The sequence below is a fragment of the Pteropus medius genome, unplaced genomic scaffold, assembly GCF_902729225.1.
Source record: "Pteropus medius unplaced genomic scaffold, Ma_sr-lr_union100, whole genome shotgun sequence".
Lineage (NCBI taxonomy): Eukaryota > Metazoa > Chordata > Mammalia > Chiroptera > Pteropodidae > Pteropus > Pteropus medius.
Window position 1 is genome coordinate 19385674 of NW_024351730.1, and position 21218 is coordinate 19406891.

At 35.7% G+C, this 21218-nt stretch overlaps 1 protein-coding gene across 1 annotated transcript in view; it reads right to left on the minus strand.

Annotated features, from left to right (window-relative positions):
• The window catches only part of TMPRSS11A (transmembrane serine protease 11A), a 52491-nt gene extending 36317 nt beyond the window's left edge, over nt 1-16174 (minus strand). The window contains exon 1 of the mRNA XM_039844957.1: nt 16105-16174. Within this exon, the coding sequence (XP_039700891.1) occupies nt 16105-16115 (11 nt within the window). The 5' untranslated portion in view covers nt 16116-16174. The remainder of the gene's footprint in view (nt 1-16104) is intronic.
• Nucleotides 16175-21218: the final 5044 nt, after the last annotated feature.

Below are 21218 nucleotides of genomic sequence, written 5' to 3' on the forward strand. Positions count from 1 at the left end.
TTAGGTGCATAAATGTTTATTAAGGTTATATCCTCTTGTTGGATTGATTCCTTTATCACTATGTAAAGTCCTTCTTTGTCTCTTATTACAGCTTTTTTTTTATTACATGATTCAACATGTTTTTTTTTAATTTATTTATTTATATTTTTTATGGTGCCATTGGTTATTGAAATCCAATAAATTTCAGCTGTACACTTTTATATTTACACTGTGTGTTCACCTCCCATAGTTAGATTTCTTTCTGTCACCACATATTTGACCCTCTCTACCCTATCTTCCCCCACCTCCTCCACCCCCGACCCTCTGGTAACCATCAGTTTATATTCCATGTCCATGAGTCTCTGTTTTTTTGTCTGGTTTGTTTGTTGCTTTTAGGTTTATATCTCACATATAAGTGGTATCATGTGATTTTCAACTTTTTCTGTCTGGCTTATTTCGCTAAGCATAATTAATCTCGAGGCCCATCCATGTTGTCACAAATGTACAACCTTTGTTTTAAAGTCTATTTTGTCTGATGTAAATATTGTTACTCTAGCCTTTTTTTTTTTTATTTCCATTTGCATGAAATATCCTTTTCCATCTTTTTACTTTAAATCTTTGTGTGTCTTTCAACCTGAAGTGGATCTCTTATATATGGTGTATGTATGGGTCTTATTTTCTTATCCATTTGGCTACCCTATGTCTTTGGATTGGAGCACTTAATCCATTTATATGTAAAGTGATTACTGATAGGTACATAGTTATTGCCATTTTATTATTCATATTAATGTTCTTTTTTTCCCTTCACCTTCTTTTTCTTAAAGAAGACCTTTCAACATTTCTTGTAATACTGGTTCGGTGGTGGTGAATTTCTTTAGCTTTTGCTTGTCTGGGAAGGTATTTATCTCATCTTCGATTTTAATTGATAGCCTTGCTGGGCAGAGTAGTCTTGGTTGTAGTTCTTTTCTTTTTATCACTTTGAAAATTTTATGTCAATCCCTTTTAACCTGCAAAGTTTCTGTTGGAAACTTTGACATTCTTAAGGGAGTACACTTTTAGGTAACTAGCTGTGTCTCTCTTGCTGCTTTTAGGATTCTCTCTTGGTAATTAATCTTTGGCATTTTAATTATGATGTGTCTTGATGTGAGTCTATTTGGTTCATCTGGTTTGGGACTCTCTGTGCTTCCTGGACTTGTATGTCTATTTCCTTCACCATGTTAGGGAAGTTTTCAGTCATTATTTCCTCAAATATGTTCTCAATCTCTTGCCTTATTTCTTCTCCTTCTGGTACTCCAGGTACTCCTAAGCTTAATGTTTTCCCAGAGGTCTCTTAAACTATCCTCATTTTTTCTTTGATTCTTTTTTTTCTTTTTGTTGTCCTCATTGGGTGTTTTGCTGACTTGTCTTTCAAATAACTGATTTGATTCTCTGCTACATCCTATCTATTGTTCATAATGTCTAGTGTATTTTTCACTTCAGTTATTGCAGTCTTCATTTCTGACTTTTTTTTAATGGTTTCTATGGGTTTTTTTTTTAATGCTTACTATCTCTTTGTTGAAGTTCTCACTGTGCTTATCTGTTCTTTTCCTAAGTTCATTGAGCATCCTTATAACCAGAGTTTTGAACTCTATCTGATAGGTTTCTTTCCTCCATTTAATTTATTTATTTTTCTGAAGTTTTCTCCTATTCTTTCATTTGGGACATGTTTTTTGTTTGTTTGTTTTCATGTTTTAGCTGCCTCTCTGTGTTTGTTTCTATGTATTATATATGTATGGTAGACCTGCCATGTCTCCCAGTCTTTGCTGGGTGGCCTTATGTAGAAGGTGTCCTGTTTGGCCCAGGGGCACAGTCTCCTTGATCATCTGCACTGGGTGTTTCAGGAGTGACTCTTGTGTGGTTGTTTGTGCCCTCCTGTTAGAGTTGAGCCTTGATTGTTGTTGGTACTTCAGTGAGTGGTATTGACTCTCTGGCTGACTGTGAGGATTGGCCACATCCACAATGTATGAGCTCCTGGGTGTGGGCTAATTCAATGGAGTGGGGTTAGCCCTGCCAGGTTTGTGTTTCTATAGAGACAGCCCTTTGGATGTGCCACTTGTGGAGCTAATCAGCTGGTGCTCTGTTGAGATCTAAAGTCAGCTTCTAGCTGTGTTGGTTCTGGACCCCCTTGAGAGGGGCTCTCATGCAGGCCAAGGTCAGCTGCTTTCTTTGACTGGTATGAGGCTACCTGGTAGGAGCTATAAAACAATTCATGTTTGGTCACTGTCTGACCTGGATCTTGAGGTATATGGGAGAGGCCATGTGACAATCTGAGGATGACTGCCACCAGTACTAGGACTGGGGCAGCTCAGCAAAAGGCCTAGAGCACCCCCAAGCCTGAGGCTGCCTGCTGGCTGCCTATAAAACTCATCAACTGAATGAGCCTCAGTGTGCCGGAGTTGGATGAGGTGGGATCATAGGGAAACACCAGGGTGGGGCAAGTGGTGTTCCCCAGGTTGGTGCAGATTCAAATTTGTTGCCAGTGCTGAGCCTGTGGCCACTTACAAAAGTCTCAGCTCACACTGAGGCCAGCTGCTGCCTGCCTTGGGCCCTCAGACCCCTGTGATTTGTTTCAGAAATACTGCAGCTAGGGCTGGGGCTGGTTGCTCAGTAACTGCTCTAAATTGCAACCGGGCAATTTGTGAATTGGGTGGGCTAGGGTCTTAGGAAGTCACCAGAATGGAGCGAGCAGATCTCATCAGGCCAATGCAGATTCAGTTTTGGCCATGTTGAGGCAGGATTGAATACAAGCAAGATGGTACTTGCCTGCAGGCTGCACAGGAGGAGGGCTCAACAATGGTGGCTGGACCTCCATCCCTCATCCTGAAGCCCACAACTCACTCTTTCCCCGTGCACTCTCTGGCACCTCCCAAGCCTCTGTCCCTCTACCCAGAGCCTAGAGTGAGTGCCTGTGAGGAAGTGAATCTGTATACCGGCCCTTCAAGGGGACATTTGGATTTCTAGTTGCCTTCTGTTTTGCCCAGGTGGCCAGGATCCCTTCTGACTTTCACAGCCAGATTTTGTAGGGAGTTCTCTTCCTGATATTGGAATCCTGGGCTGGGAATCCCTGGTATTAGCCTGAGGCTTCTTGGCCCGCGGGACGGGAAGGGTTCTCCGCATTCAAGATATTCCTCCTGAAGCTCAATCATCACATGTGGGTGTGGGACCAGCCTGTTTCAAGTCTCTGCCTCTCCTACCAGTTTCAATGTGGTCTCTTCTTTATATCCCTAGTTATAGGAGTTCTGTTCAGTTAGTCTTCAGATTGTTTTCCAAGGTGGCTGTAAAACTTGAGTTCTAATTTTAATGCAGTCATGGGAGGAGGCATGCAGTATTTACCTACCCTACCATCTTGAAACAAACTCTGGGAAGTTTTTTATGATTGTTTTTATTTCCTTACTGTTGGTCAATCTAATTAGATTTTCTAGTTCTTTGTGATTCAGTCTAGGAAGGTTGTATATTTCTAGGAACTTGTCCATTTCTTCTAGGTCATTGAATTTTGTGGCGTATAGTCTTTCACAGTATTTTTTATGATTCTTTGTATATCTGTGATATATGTCATAATTTCTCTTTCATTTCTGATTTTGTTTATGTCTTTTCTTTTTTTTTCTTAGTGAGTCTAGGCAAAACAGACACACAGACCAATGATTCAGAATTGAGAGCTCAGAAATAAACCCACATCTATATGGGTAAATAATTTTTGACAAAGGAGCCAAAAACATACAGTAGAGAAAAAAAGCCTCTTCAATAAATGGTAATGGGAAAATTGAAAAGCCACAAGCAAAAGAATGAAACTACACTACTACCTGTCACCATATACCAAAATTAACTAAAATTGGTTCAAGTATTTAAATATAAGACCTGAAATGATAAATCACATACAAGTAAATATAGGTACTAAACTCATGTACCTTGGTTTTAGAGAGAATTTTATGAATTTGATCTCAAAGGCGAGAGCAGTAAAAGCAAAAATAAATGAATGGGACTATATCAAACTAAAATGCTTCTGCACATCAAAAGAAGCCATCAACAAAACAAAGAAGCAACCAACTGAATGGGAGAAGATTTTGCAAACGACACCTTCTATAAGAGGCTAATATCCAAATATGTAAAGAACTCATACAACTCAACAATGAAACAAAAAAATCCAATTAAAAGATGGACAGTGGATCTGAACAGACACTTCTCCCAAAAAGACATACAAATTGCCAACAGACATATGAAAAGATGCTCAGCTTCACTAGCTATTAGGGAAATGTAAATCAAAACCACAAGAAGATACCATTTCAAACCTGTTAGAATGGCTATCATTAACAAAAGTAATAACAAGAAAAGTTATAGAGAAAAAAAGAACACTGCTTGTGGGAATGTAAGTTGATATAGCCCCTAGGCAAAACAGTATGAAGGCTTCCCAAAATTTTAAAAATAGAATTACCATATATCATAGCAATCCCTCTTATGGGTATCTACCCCTCAAATTTGAAAACATTTACTCCTAAAGATATATGTACCTCAATATTCATTACAGCAATATTCATAGTGATCAAGACATGGAAATAACTGAAGTGTCCTTCGATAGATGATTAAATAAAAAAGCTATGGTATGTTTATACAATGGAATATTAGCCATAAGATGAAATATTGCCATTTGCAACAACATGGATGGATCTTGAGATTATCGTGCTAAGTGAAATAAGTCAAACAGAAAAAGTTGAAAACCATATGATTTTACTCAAATGTGGGATATAAAATTTAAAACAACAAATGAACAAAACAAACAAAAACTCATAGACACAGATGACAGTTTAGTGGTTGTCAGAGAGAAAGAGGAATGGAGAGAGATAGACAAGTGTGAAGAAAGTCAAATATATGGTGACAGAAGGAGATTTGAATTTGGGTGGTGAGCACATAATGCAATGAGCACATAATGCGATATACATATGATGTATTATTGAATTGTATACTTGAAACCTATATAATTTTATTATCCAATGTCATCCCAATAAATTTAATTTAAAAAAATCAGGCTCTGGGAGTCCATGATATTGAATTTTATTTTTAGCAGCATTTCATGTCTCTTTGTGGTGGCCAGTCCTGACTTCTCTTCACAGTGTTGTCCAAAGTAACACACATACTTGAAAAAGGACCATTCTGTCTTTCTGAAACACTTTAAAAAATCTCTTTTATCCATCTATTTTTTTAGAGTTTACAAAGTGACTTCAAATCTATTATCTCATTGACTCAACTTTTATTTTTAACTCTATTGTGAATATTTTAAGAAACATAGAAATTTAGAAAGAATGGCATTATAAAACACCTCTATATTTATCACGTCATTTTATCAATAGGTAATATTTTTGCTTTTAACAATCATGCTGTTAACATTTTACTTCATTCATGTTTGCTACTGTATTTTAATGCGAGGTAAGATATCATAACCTTTCACCAAATCATTATTATAAACAATTAAGATTTTTCAACATAACCACAACATTGTAACACTTCTAAAAAATTAACATTTCTCCAATATCTTCTAACACCCAATCTATCTTCAAATTTCCTCTATTGTCTCTATTATATTTACAGATGGTTTCTACAAATCAAGGACCACACCATACCTTAGGTATTATGCCTTTTAAATCTCTTTTAATCTAAAAGAGCCCTGCAACCTTTTGAGTTTTTAATGACATTGACTAGTTGAAGAGATCAAATCCATTGTCCCTTAAAATGTCCCATCTTCTGGACTTGTCTGATGCTTTCTTGTGATATCATTTAACCTGTTCTATTCCCATCATTTCCTATAAGCTTAAATTTAGATCTAAAGACTTGATTAGATTTTGGTTAAATTCATTTGGCAATAATACTCAAAAGTAATGTCATATATATTACATTGCATACTATCGGGATTAGAAGAAATTTCCACAATTTAGGAGGGAAAAGTAACTCTGCTTTTTCTGTAGCACCTTATGATTAACAATAGTCCTAATCCTATTGTATCAAATATATAGTTTTTGCATGTATTTTTATCTATACTTAACTGTGAACTCAATGGGGTGGACTAGTCTTGTTCATCTTTTTATCATTAAGACCTAATGCTTTGCACAGAGTAGGAGTTTTATAAATCCATGAAAGGCAGCTGTTATACCAACCTTACATAGAAAGTAACATAGGCTGAGAGAGGGAATACCTTAATTGTTAGAGTCGAGCAGCTTAAAACAGCCCAGGTCATCTAACTCATTTTTTAGTGCTTCTTCTTTACAATTTGCCATTGTAGTCAACTTTATCTATTCCTTTTATTAGAATTTATCTTTTCATATGTATGTTGATAAGCCAAGTTCTTTGGAGGCAGAAAGCATTTTTCACATTTTCTTCACAAGATTTAGTGTAATACTTTGTACCAAGGAGATTTTTAATAAATATTGATTAATTTACAAAAATTTTTCTTTTGAATATAAAAATATATGTGTATAGATGCTAGCATAAAATATACAATCTGTTTGGACCTAAATAATTAAGAAGGTTATAGTTTTGACATAAGTAATAATTTTCACTAATAAACCCAGTGAAACTTGATAGGCTTGAATTCTATATGGTATGGAAAATATTGACAATATGTGCATTGACTGATTATAATGAATCTAGACAGCTGGCTGTGGAAAGGCAGTATGTCCTCTGACGAACAAGAGCTAAGAAAGCTAGAAGCAGAAGCTCCATGGGGAGTGACATTTCTTAGCTTCTTAAATGGCTTTAAACCTAAATTCAGAAGTTTAGGAGAACATAGAAACTATTTAGTATAGCTTAACACACTTTCCAGCTGAGGGAACTGAGGGCCAGAGATAATTAAGTGACTTTTCCAATATAATAGTCATCTTAAACTTGTATCTTCTAACTCCTGAGAGACTATTTTTTTCTCGGTGCCAGACCGCCTCTCCATTGATTGCATTTTAATTCTTAAATAGATTTATTATTTATATATTAATTTAGTCACTTGCTCATTCATTCTTCATTTGTTGACCATTCATTTCTTCAGAGAATTTTATCAGTATGTCTCCAAGTTATTAAAAAAAACAACCCCCCCACCCCACCCCACAAGACGGACCAAAGGAGAAAGGCTGCAACTCAAAGAGATTTATGAACTTTGAAATCTATCTTCTTGCCACATGGAGTACTCTATTTGACAAAGCCAGCAATGGTGAATATCTCTTCCAACTGATCTTCTTCACATTCTGCATCTCTCCAGGTGGAGCCTTGTTCTTTTTTAAGATGTTGCCTGATTAGGTTAGGCCCACCAAGATAATCTCTTCATTTTAAAGTTTACTAATTTGAGACTTTAGTTATATCTGCAAAATCTCTTCACTTCAGTACCTAGATTAGTTTTTGAATAACTGGGGGAAGGAATGTGTATATCAAGAGACGGGAATCTTGGGAGCCATCTTAAAATTTTAGAGTCACAACTTAAAATATTTTTACTTTAATGAAAATGGACAGAAATCTATAGCTTGTCAAAAAACATGTGAGATTTAAAATCTCTATTTTGGGAATGGTGGAGAACTATTTCATTAACAGAATTCTATGTGAAGCATGCAATTAGAAGACTAAGAGATATTTTATTGAAGCAATAATTTGGGGGATGTATACAAAGTGAACTCTTGGAAATTAAAATGAGAAGAAAGCTAAAAGTAATCCCTCATCATAACCTAATTGTCATTCTGCATTCCTTTAGATAAAGGACAAGCACAGATGATACTTATTCAGAATAATGCAACATAGAGGCTGCATGAAATTCAATTTATTATATCCATTACACCTTTATTAAGCTTGATTATTCAGTGTATTTATGGCATAATTTTCCCAAAGATGTTGTCAGTGAAAACATGGTGATAATTTGAATAATTTTGTGACTTCGCTTTCTGCATTCTTGCAAACCGAAAGCTATATACCATGAGGAATATATAGAGCAGTATAATTGTTAACGATTAGATTAGGATATGTATTTTCTCAGTAACCAAGCTCTATATATATTAGTTCAAAGATGACTTGAGTTTGCAAAAGACATTATGGATCCCCTACTTCACATGATCTCTCTTTTTTCTAGAAAGGCCTTCCCCAAACACACAACTTTGGCTCACTCCAGTCAACTACATGCCCTTTGTAGATTTATCTACAAGCTCCAAATCTTTCCTATTTCAGGATTATTTTTCTGCTGTCTTATAGATACATATTATCATATACAAATGTAGATACATGTGATTATTTTACAAACGCCAATTTACAGTTAGGTTATGTTCCCATAAATCTTCATATACAGTTTTTGAAGTTTAAAATATACTATCTGATTTAAAAAGAAATTATTGGTTAGTTTCCTAGGCCTACCTAAAAGTCTACTCAACTCCTAATGTAACTGAACAAAGGCACTAAATACATTAAATTCCTGGGAGCTATTTGGTGCAGAAAACTTTGCTCTTTTTTTCTAGCCTGGTGCCCATCCCTGGAGGACACCAGACTAGGAAACTTTTATCCTATAAGAACCAAAGTGCCAATTCTATTTCCATCAATGAAAATCATTATTTCCTCTGAGCCACTAAAATCAGTCATTTTTTACAGAAAAGCAACCTTGTGATGACCTAATACACTCTGATACGTGAATTATATCTTTCTGGGTGCTCTTTAAATTCTCATGAATTCTCAAAAAATCAGGACTCCCCTCTCTCTCTTTTCACAGATGCTGCCATAACAATGGCTGAGGTTATCTGGAGGTGAGAAAGAAAGAAGAAGGGTTTGCAACTATTTTAGAATAACCATTTAATACTAAAAGTAATAAAAACAAGAGCTACTAGTTAGTAAGTGATGATTTTGTAGTTGTTGATATACTGTTACATTTACCCTCCAAATACTCTTGTTAGTAGAATTATTTATCTTTATTTCAAATAACTTGCTCAATTCATGAAGCCAATATGTAGAGTTAGAACCTAACTTTGGCCGCTAGGACTCAGAAGCCCATTTTTCTACGTGATGTAAACTTCCTTTAAAGAATGATTTTTTTTTTCTTTTTCAGAACAGATTTCCTATTAACTCAAATGAATCATGTGTGAAATTTCAAGCAGCATAAAAAGCAAGTGAAGAGTTTTATGATGTGAAGGTAGAGATTGTTTTACTGATCAGAGAGGCCACCCTCTTTGTTGTGATTAAGTCTTGTATTTGTTTTTGCTTTATATCTTCTTCCTTTCCACTGGCTTTAAATTTTCATGAATTCTCAGAAAGTTAGGATTCCTTTCTCTCCCTCCCCACAGATGCTCTCATAACAATGGTGAGGTCATCTGGAGGTGAGGAAAAGAGAAGAAGGGTCTGTGAAGCTGGCTCATACTGGGAAAATTGATGACCATATTTGGGGTTGTCTGTAAACTTCAAAGACTTTTATTTGACACGTTGTTTTTTTCTATACTGCCACATGTTCCCTATATATTTTATTTCTTGAGATGTTATGTGTACCTGTATTCTCTTATCCCTAAACGTGCAAGATCTTAAAGAGAATGAATAAGTTCTATATAGCATTGAGGCATTTCTCGAGAAGTATTCCCAGGTAGAAGGGGAAATGGAGGTTTCCAACATTCAAAAATGGGTTACATAAAGTTAAATAGGATCCTCAGTTCTAGAAGACATAGAGCCTTTAATGGTTTCAAATGGGAGTAAAGGTGAGTAGCATTTCCATTTTGGTTTTGTAAATATCCTGTTTACTGATTCAACACCAGTGAGTAATATATCATCTGACTCTTGAGTAGATACTTGAGTACTATTTATTGAGTTAGATTGAAATGGAAGTTTTACAGATGTACTTTTTTTTTTTTTTAAACTACTGTTATCTACTGATATCTTAAGGGAATTCTGATGTTCCACAGAACACAGTTTTGAAAACATGGCTCTGGATGTATTTACAACATTGTGCTGATCCATGGAATGTGTTCTTGTTAGAAGGTTTAAAAAAAGAAGAAGAAATAAAACTTCTGATATATTTTCTGTATCCAACTCACAGATATGGGTGGAGGTGAGGGGTAGGGCAAAGAGGAAGTGAAAAATTGAATAAAATACCATTGTAGTCTAGACCAAAGAAAGTTTTCTGTGGAAAATAATGAAGAGATTCAGCTAAACTGCATTTAGGGACTCAGAGAAGGAAAATGAGGATGGTAAAAAAAGACAAGACTACTTCGCTTATCTAGAAAAATTCCTTCACCCTTGTCCTAGGGATGGAGATTGGGCACCCTGGCTAAAAAGAAGCATAACTGAAGATTTTAAGAGTGGAAAAGGAAAACATGGACTAAAGGAGATTGAGAACACTTTTCTTATACTCACCATGCATGTACTTTATCCCCACAGAGGCATACTTTCACCCCTGCTGCCTCCTGACAAGGACACAATTACTCACTGCTGATTATATCTGGCCTGCTAGGCTGAATTTATTCCAGATTCTTGCAGCCCTGTCTTTCCTCTAGCACCTATCCAATTAATGTCAGATTCTTGTCCCTTTCCTGATTCGGTATAAAGGGACCTTCTCTAGCTGTATTCTGAGATATGACTAGCATTTAACTCTCTCTCACCTTCAGATATCAGCAAAATATAGTTTTATTGTGCTAGGTTATGGCTGGAAAAGCCTTTTTTAAATAGTGTTGAACTTAGACTTTGGATTAGGGATCGAGCAGAGTCACATGTTTAATTAATGCAACAGGACTGAACTGACTTCTACTTGGGAGTGGTATAGCATTAATGATAAGTGCCCAATCTCTGGAGCCAGACTATCAGAGTTCAGGTCCTAACCCTGCCATATGCTAGCTTCAGAAGGTGAGGCAAGGCATTTGGCCCTTTTTGTTAAGTTCTCCCTATTGTAAAATAGAAATGAAATTAATATCAACATCATAGGACTTATATGAAGGTTAAATGCATTAATTCATAGAAAGTGATCAACACACAGCAAATACTCTATAAATGTGAGCTATTGTCACTATTTTTGTTGTTATTATTATACTCTGATAGGAATCAACCATACTGATAAAATGGTAATTTTAATGTTAAGGTATTTATGGTAGGTAATTTTGATACCAGTAGCATTTTGGATTTTAGTATCATCTTGGAGTTGCCCCACAAGAAGAAGCTTAGATAGGTAGGGTAGTGGGAAATAACAGGAATATTTTTAAGGCAATATTAATCAATAAAAAAAAGTGTTCCACTGTGACCAAGAGCGACACAATAAAATGAAAATGCTGTTTTACAAGTGGAATACTAAAAAGGAAATAAGGAATTGAGTAACAAAACAGAAACTTATTATACATAGAATGTTCTGCTTTACTAGAAAAGATAGCACCAAAGGTTATGGTGTGCATGTGTTCATGTGCGCACATGTGCAATTTAGCCCTAACATGTTTTTGGCACAATGTGCAGTCCCACCTATTAAAGTTTATAAAACGAGTGTCAGGTAGGAGGTTAAGTTCCAGTCTGGGATGATATGCATGTACGCAAAATTAATCGTTTGTATTTAAATGCTTGAGTCAGAGCCTTGCACACAACAAATATGTCCTAACGACCTACCTCTAAGAATTGACCAGCTATCATAACATTTCTTATTCCTTATTTGTCCTTTCATTTGTCTGTCTGTCTCTGCATTCAACTATCTATCTATTCATCCATTCATCCATCTATTTTTCCTTTCCACAACGTTTTACTGAGCTTTTTTTCTGTTTAGGCATCATGCTGGGTTTAGGAAGGCAAGGATAAATAAAAAAGGGTTTTATCCCTCATGCAACTCGGTACAAGCTATAATGCTTTTGTCTCAATTTGTGCCATGCGATTAAAAATAATAAAGGATTATAAACTACTTTTCTGTAAATATTCAAAATAATACAAATAAATTTTTATTAAGGTAAAAAAATGAGAGTTAATGATTGTGAACTAATAGACAATGTATATATTGGTCTCTGCCCTGGTTCCTGGCACAGAGGTCCTAAAACCCTTGTAATTTCTTAAGTCATAAGAGCACTAGTAGCATCTCGTGTTCTAATATTTGGTCTTTGACCTCCATTCCTTAAGTAGAGTTTCTAAATCCTTTGGGATTTTTTGGGTGACAGGGGTGTCTTTTGTTCTGATGAGGTAACTCTGTGGAGCGGGGCGGCGGTGGCGGGGGGAGGTGAGGGTCTGGAATAGATTCAGGATGGGTGCCAGTCACCAGAAAGCCCAGGCCATTATTCGAAGCTTGGAATATTCAGTTCCACCACTCCTCGTCTTTTGGGAAGGGGAGAGGGGCTGAAGACTGAATTAATAATAAATCATGCCTATGTGGTGAAGCCTCCATAGAAATCCCAATAGTATGGGATTCAGGGAGCTTCTGGGTTGGTGTACATGTCTATATATTGGGAGGGTGGCACACCCCAACTCCACGAAGACATAATTTCCTGCATGTGGGATTCTTTTGGACCGCTGTATGTTATCTCTTCATTTGGCTTTTTATTCATATCCTTTAATATCCTTTGTAGTAAACTGGTAATCTCGTAGGTAAACTTTTGTTCTAAATTCTATAAGCTGCTTTAGCAAATTAATCTAACCTGGGGAGGGAATTGTGAGTACTTCTGATTTACAGCCAGTTGGTCAGAAGTGCAGATAACAGCCTGGACTTGCAATTGACATATGAAATGGAGCAAAGGCTGTCTTAGAGGACTGAGCCCTGCGCCTATGGTATTTGTGCTAACTTCAATTACTGTCAGAATTGACGTGAATTGTAGGACAATTGGTGTTGGAGAATTACTTGGGGAAAAACCCCCACATAGCTGTTACCAGAAGTGTTCTGAGTGTGGTCCTAGTGTGAGAGTAAAGGAAAACACAGTGAGTTTGTCTCTGAGATAACAATTTAAAAAAATTCCTTTAAGTCTTCCCCTACCTGGACAAATCTTCTCTAGGCTCCTTCTATTGAGATATAACCCTGTCTTTTAGGGTCAGAAGAGTTTGGCTTCAGTCCCTGCTTGTAACTCTTTAACATGTATCTTGAGAAATTTATGAGTCCTCTCTGAATTTCAGTTTTCCCACCTTAAAATAGTGATAATAAAAACTACCCAGAGATGTGAGGCAATGAAGTTGCTAGAGTAAAGAAGGGCTCTAGCACATACCAAATTCCTTCTCTGGGTCAGGAGTTCACATACATGTTATCTCATGTAATTGTTGCTGCAATTTTATGGGATACTGAGTGAATAGCACTATGAATCTTTTACTCAAATTTTGAATTAAAAAGCAAAATATATTTTCTCTTAAAAAATTATCAAAAGAAAAAGAAAAGAAAAAAAACACAGACTATCTTAATAGTTAAGCTCTGATTCCAGACTATCTCAAATCTAAACTCTTCCATTCAGTAGCCTGTGATGATGTAGGGCTAGTTATATTTTCATCTATAAAATGGAGATAATAATAGTACCTAATCATAGGATTGTTGAGAGAATTAAACAAGCTATTAAGTGTAGCACATATATGGCACATAATAAGCTCTGAGTTTGCTGAAAACTAACAAAACAGTAAAATTTAATTGATACTTTAATACCAAGTTTAGTAATCATTAAGAAACATGAAGGTCTTATTTTGCTGTTTTGATCTTAACTCCAAAGGTAGAGTTTTTGACTCTATTAGATAATGGACTTGGCAAATTAACAAGTTGATTAAAATGAGTATTCAGAATGAAATTAAAATATAGAACTTGAATGTTTGCCAAGACTTTCCCAGAGCTCTCTTTTTCTCTAAAGGATGACAATAAAGAGGAGGAACTTAATTTTTGCATTTACTGAGTAATGCCCAAAATTATGAGCTAGAGAGATGCAGACTTCTAGGAAAAGACAATCTCAAATAATTGAGATTTTAAGTGAGCGAGTAACCCAATTAATAAATTTATAGGGAAGAGTAGGAGTATGAATATTGCTCAAAGCAAATGCAAATGGATATTCATAGCAAAGTCCAAACACTAAAGACTATCTCTAAAATGTAGAGAAAAGGGTCACTAAACCCACAGAGAAGAGTTTTCAGTATAACAGAAACAGTAAATGTATGAATAAAATGTATTTTGACAAGGCTTCCACATTGTATTTCTTGTTAATAGAGAAGTAAGAATGGTCAGTATGACTGTAGAACATATTGTAGAATTGGTATGAAACATAGGGTGTCATAGTACAGGTTTCCCCCATTCTGTGAAGTAGAGCATTCTTATGAAATTTTTCACAAGCCAAAATGGTGTAAAGCAAAGAAGCAATTACCATGAATTTATATGTAAAAAATTTTGAACATTCCCATATCCCCAAAATTAACGCTCTCAGTCATACCAATTAACATATAAAACCTAAGATATCACTAACACATAGTAAGAGCAGGAATGATATGATAAATATGCAGCCTGCATAAAGTAGAGTGAGATTGGCAGGCCAGTTTCGCTGCTCCGGGTGCAGGCTGTCTCTGTAATGGCTCACTGCAAAACAAACGCCGAATGCTCTTTTCGCCTTTTTTTGTAAAAGCAAAAATCTTCAGATTGTTTTGGTTTAACAAAAATAGATACTAATGTAGATCTTTTGTAAAAGTGAAGGGGCGTAACATGAACTTTTGAAAAGTGGGGGGTACCCGTAATTATTAAGCATTTGCTTTGCCTCAGTCCTTAAAGTTTGTCTGTTAGTGTAACCTGCCATTTCCTCCAAATCCTCCAAATCCTGGATTAGCGTTCCATGAATTTATCTTAAAGAAACCATAGGTATTTGATGGTTTCCACTGTCTGCTTTCTTTATCAAGAAGTGTCATGGGTCACCTGAACAAGAACATTGATCTTGTTTCTGTTATTTATTTCCTGTAATTTACTAAAAACATTCCTATAAACTGAAAACTGAAAACATTCTTATAAACACATAAATATTTATTAGAAAAGATGACTTTTGGTGCCTATATTAATGAGACTTCATATTTTTAAAAGAATAATTTAGAGAGAAATGTGAAATATGAAAGGTTGGAACTATGGCTTTATAATATCATGATTTCCATAAACATGGAATATGCATTTTCAAATTCAATAAATTTTAATAAATAAACAAAACATTAATGCTGGACATTTACATTTGTTTATTCATTTGTGTTCAACAAATATTTGTGGAGTGATGATTATGTGTGAAGCATTGTACACCCTTCCCATGGAGCTCAGAGATCCTTTGACAATTACTTTGTGCTCACTAATTCCCTCAGATTTTGCACTTAAAAATGGGAGTTAACGATACCTGTTCTACTGATCTCACAAGGGGGTCCTGACTATTAAATGAAATAACATAAGTAAAAATGTTTTGAAAATGGCATAAATATAAGTAATGATGAAGTATTATGGTCATTACAAATGTTTAAAATCACTATTTTAATTATATGTAAAGTTAAGCCAAGGAATCTTATTTTATCCCCTCTTCTGCAAATAGCAAACCCCATTTGAAAAAATAGAACTGAGTAATTATAACTGAAAAAATAATTCAGTTTTCTTTTTTCTTAATAGTCAATAGAAAATTTTTTAGAGAGTAGACATGTTTTCCCCAATCTGAACCTCCTGTTTCTTTTCTCCCCACAAGGAGTCCTGAGATTTCTGGATGCAGACAGGTATCTCTGAAATTATTAACTCCCAATCTTCATTAGTTTACAGGGACTGACTATCATCAAGTACAAGAAAAGCAGCTATAGGGAAGGTGCTATAGAAATTAAATTTCATCAAATGGCTGAAGGAGGCTTTTTTAAAACAAATGAATACCACCCCTTCTCCTCCCAAAATCAGAAGCAGTCATGACACGATGTAATATAGCTTTTCATTAACTTCTAAAATCCCAACTATTGAACTTGGCAGCATATGAAATAATGCTGACAATGATCTTTTTAATACAAAAATATTGATTTCAAATACAGACTAATTCAGCTGCTATAATAATTCCAGAAATCTCACAAAATTCAGTTCAGATTGAAACCATCGAAGACAACACAAGCAGTCCTTCAACAGGTTAGGCATCTAATGACAGACAGACTAGAGCAAACAAGCTGTTTACAAAACAAAACTGAACTTACCGATACATCATCTACAGGAGAAAGGATATGATCTTGGAAATGTGCACCCACTGAACTCGACTTTCTAATCAACGATATGACATGTCTAGATATAGTAAAGGTCTACAGCTGGAAGAAATAAGGAAACAAATTACAAGTAGTTGAAACTCGTTTGACAAGTCTGAACAGAGAAGCCTCAACCCATAGAATAGCTTGAAGAAAACAGCCCACAGTCCCAACAAGAAAGCAGTATCTATATTTTTTTAGTATTGACTAATTTTGTTGAAGAAGAAACTGGTTGTAAGGATTGAATGAGAAATACCTAAGGAATGCATAAGGATTAAGAGTTTAAAGAGGATTATTGGTAGGTATGCAGATATCTTAAAGAAACCTTCATGTAAAGTTCTCAATAAAAACCATCAGATGTTCTTCAAACCTATATTCATAAAATAACTCAAGAAATACTCTATTTTTTTTTTTGAAAAACAGCTATCTTCATGTATCACAGGGCTATAGTGAATTTACATAATCATTTTTCTTTTAAAACACCTACTGTAAGAGGAATTAGCACACAGTTACATTCTTTCTTTCCCTCCCCTTCCCTGTCTTCACCTCTTTTACCCTCTTCCTCCAGTCTCCCCCATTTCCTTCCCTTCAGTCATTTCCCAACACAGTACTTCATGGAGTAGTAAAAAGAGGCATAGACTTAGAATGGAATTCTGACTTCTTGATAGTTATGTGAACTTGGACAGACTACTTAAACCCTTTGAACATCAGTTTACTCCTATATAAAATATGCTGATACCATTTAAGTGTAGGACTTTTATGAGATTTAAATAGCATAATGTATGTGAAACTGCCTAGCACACTGTCTGGTACTAAATGGCAGCTTCCATTACAGGTGGCAGGAAGCCTTGCCGACTGAGCCTAGACTTTGGAGGGAAATACACCTGCCTATAAATCCTGGCTCGCCCATACTGTTGCTGCTTGGCTCTTCTGCACCTTAACTTTTTCCTCTGTATATGGAATTAATAATAGCTTCCCAGACTACTGCAGGAATTAAGTGAAAGAGTACATGTAAAATGCTCCTCACACTATGTGGTATATATAAGAACTAAATCATGAACTGTATAAAGATAAAATGGTGACTGCACTGAAGGTCAGGATGGCAGAACATGGTAGAAAGTTTGCTTAGAACTCTTCTAGTGGCCCTGATGTAATCTGGCTTTTTAGCCTCTGGTCTTTGTTTAAAGAAACGTAGAGGACTAAATGGTTTAATTAAAGATGAATTTCAAAATTGATAGTTGAAGTTTAATAAGCTATAGCAGTGGTCTCCAACCTTTTCAGCAGCAGGGACCGGTGCTATGAGAATCTAATGCCTGATGATCTGAGCTGCAGCTGAGGCTATGATGCTAGCACTGGAGAGCAACTACAAGTACAGATGAAGCTTTGTGGCTAGCCTGCCACTCACCTCCTGCTAAGTGGCCTGGTTCCTAAAGGCCATTGACCTGTACCAGTCCTCTGCCTGGGGTTGGCAACCTCCGAGCTATAGACTAAACGAAGGCATAGTGAACAGGAAACATACAACTTGGAAACAAATAAAACTAAAACCAAATTTGTCTTTCACTACAACTTTGAGTAAATTACTTAACTTTCTGAATGTGATTTTCCTTCTCTGAGGATAGTAATGTATGTGCAAATTAAATGAGATTACCTCAAAGGCGTCATGCTGAGTTAAAGAAGCCAGACTCAAAAGGCTGCATATTGCACAATTCCATTAATACGACATTCTAGTAAAGGCAAAGTTTATAAAGGCAAAAACAGATCAGAGTTGCGAGTCTGGTGGGGGTAAGAAGGCGTTCGCTACACGGAAGTTTTGGGATGAAGAAAATGTTCTACATTTTGTGGTGGCGATTATAAGGCCGTGTTTGTCAAAATTCATAAAACTAGTCACTAAAAAGGATGAATTTTACTAAATGTAAATTTGGCCTGATACAAATATATAATCAAAATGGAAAAATTAAATAAGATTATAATAATTGCAAATAAACAGGGCTTAAAAGGGTACAGACATTGCCACCAATGTTTTTCATGCACTATCTTAATACTTCACAATAGCCTTTTAGGGTAGGAATTAACCCCATGTTACAGAAATAGAAACTGAGGCTCTCAGATATTAAATAATTTGCTTAATATCACATCTGAAAGTGGCAAAGATGGCATTTCTCCCTCAGGTGTCTCTGACTCCAATGGCCCTGATCCTTATCAATTAAGCCTACTATATGAATGGTACAAAATTGGCCCGGAAAAAATTTTTTTTTTCCCTCACTACTGGCTAGTTATTGGAGTTGGAGGTAGAGAGTAGCAGTCCTTGGTCACTATTCTAGTCTATCTTTCCTGTTGTACCACCTCAAACAACTACCATGTCCCAACTTAATTTCCCTAATGTGACAGGAACAAAGATGTAAACCATGATTGTCAACAACCACATTTTTAATATGGATGAAATTATTTTTGTTTCACTTTAGGCATCTAATTGAGTAGATTTCAATAATTCACTATATCAAAAAATTTCATACAGTCGTCATGACCAAACCTATACTTTGAAAGTTGGAATTTCTCATAGAGATGCTCAAGTACTAAAAAGTCTGTCGATGTAATTTATTTATTTTTCTTTTTTTAAATTAAGTTTATTAGGGTAACATTGGTTAATACAATCATATAATTTTCAGGTATGCATTATAATTTGACATCTGTATATTCTATTGTGTGTTTACCACCCAAAGTCCTGTTTCGTTCAGCTACCATATATTTGATCCCCTTTACCTATTTCACCCTCCCCCCACCCCCCTATATTTGATCCCCTTTACCACATCTGCATCCCCTCCTCCCCCCACCCTACCCTCTGGTAACTTACTTCATCTATAATCATGTCCATGAGTCTCTATTTGTTTGTCCTGTTCCTTTGTTGCTTTTAGGTTTATATCCCACATATAAGTTATATCATGTGATTTTCAACTTTTTCTATCTGGCTTATTTTGCTTAGCAGAATTATCTTGAGTTCCATCCATGCTGTCACAAATGGTTGTATTTCATCTCTTCTGGCTGAGTAATATTCCATTGTATATATGTACCACAGTTTCTTTAGCCAATCATCTATTGTAGGACACTTTGGTTGCCATGTCCTGGCCACTGTGAATAACATTGCTATGAACATCGGTGTGCAAGTATCTTTATGGATATGATTTTTTAAGTCTTTGGGGTAAATACCCAGTAGAGAGATTGCTGCATCATGTGGTAGATCAATTCTTAGTTTTTTGAGGAAACTCCATACTGTTTTCCGTAGTGGCTGTCCCAATTTGCAGTCCCACCAGTAGTGTATTAGGATTCCTTTTTCTCCGCATCCTCTCCAGCATTTGTTATTACTTGTCCTGTTGTTATAGCCATTCTAACAGGTATGAGATGGTATTTCATTGTGGTTTTGATTTCCATTTCCTTAATAGCTAATGATGTTGAGCATCTTTTCATATGTTTGTTGGACATTTGTACATTCTCTGGGGAGAAGTGTCTGTTCAGATCCTCTGCCCATTTTTTTATTTGGATCATTTGTTTTGTTGTTATTGAGTTGTATGAGTTCTTTGTATATTTTGGATATTAGATCCTTATCAGAGGCATTGCTTGCAAATATATTTTCCCATTCGGATGGTCTTTACCTTGCTGATGGTTTCTTTGGCTGAACAGAAGCTTTTTAGTTTGATGTAGTCCCATTCATTTATTTTAGCTTTTACTTCCCTTGCCTTTGAAGTCAAATTAATAAAATCTTCTTTAAGTCCAAAGTCCCTGAGTTTGGTTTCTATGTTTTCTTCTACGCATTTTATTGTTTTGGGTCTTATATTTAGGTCCTTAATCCATTTTGAGTTAATTTTGGTATGTGGTGATAGACAACAGTCTAGCTTCATTCTTTTGCAGGTGGTTTTCCAGTTTTCCCAGAACCATTTATTGAAGAGGCTTTCCTTTCTCCACTGTATGTTTTTGGCTTTTTTGTCGAAAATTATTTGCCCATATAAATATGTGTTTACTTCTGGACACTTGATTCTGTTCCACTGGTTCGTGTGTCTGTTTTCCTGCCAATACCATGCTGTTTTGATTACTGTTGCTTTGTAGTATAACTTGAAGTCAGGCAGAGTGATGCCTCTAGAGTCATTCTTTTTTCTCAGGATGGCTTTGTCAGTTCGAAGTCTTTTGTGCTTCCATACAAATCTGATGATTTTTTGTTCTATTTCTTCAAAAAATGCCAATGGGATTTTGATGGAGACTGCATTGAATCTGTATAATGCTCTAGGTAATATGGTCATTTTAACTATGTTGATTCTTCCAATCCAAGAACACGGAATACCTTTCCATTTCTTTGTATCTTGTCTTGTTCCTGATCTTAGAGGGAAGGTTTTTAGTTTTTCACTATAAGTATAATGTTGGCTGAGGGTTTGTCATAGATGGCCTTTATGATGTTAAGGTACTTTCCTTCTATATTGATTTTGTGAAGTATTTTGATCATAAATGGATGTTGTATCTTGTCAAAGGCTTTTTCTGCATCTATTGATATGATCATATGATTCTTATTTTGTAATTTCTTTATGTGATGTATCACAATAATCGATTTGTGTATGTTGAACCATCCCTGGGATGAAGCCCACTTCATCGTGGTATATAATCTTTTATTGCTGTATTCAGTTTGCTAGTATCTTATTTAGGATTTTTGCCTCTGTGTTCATGAGAGATCTTGGTCTGTAGTTTTCTTTTTTGTATTATCTTTACCAGCTTTTGGTATCAGAGTACCAGTTTTTGGTATATGAGCCTCTTAAAATGAGTTAGGAAGTATTGCCTCCTCTTTGATATTTTGGAAGAGTTTGAGGAGAATAGGTATTAAATCTTTGAATGTTTGGTAGAATTCATTGGTGAAGCCATCTGATCCTGGATTTTTACTTTTTGGTAGGTTTTTGATGATTGCTTCAATTTCCATGCTGCTGATTGGTCTATTTAGATTTTCCAGTTCTTCTTGATTCAGTCTAGGAAGGTTGTATTTTTTCAAGTACTGGTCCATTTATTCTAGGGTATTATATTTGGTATTACATACT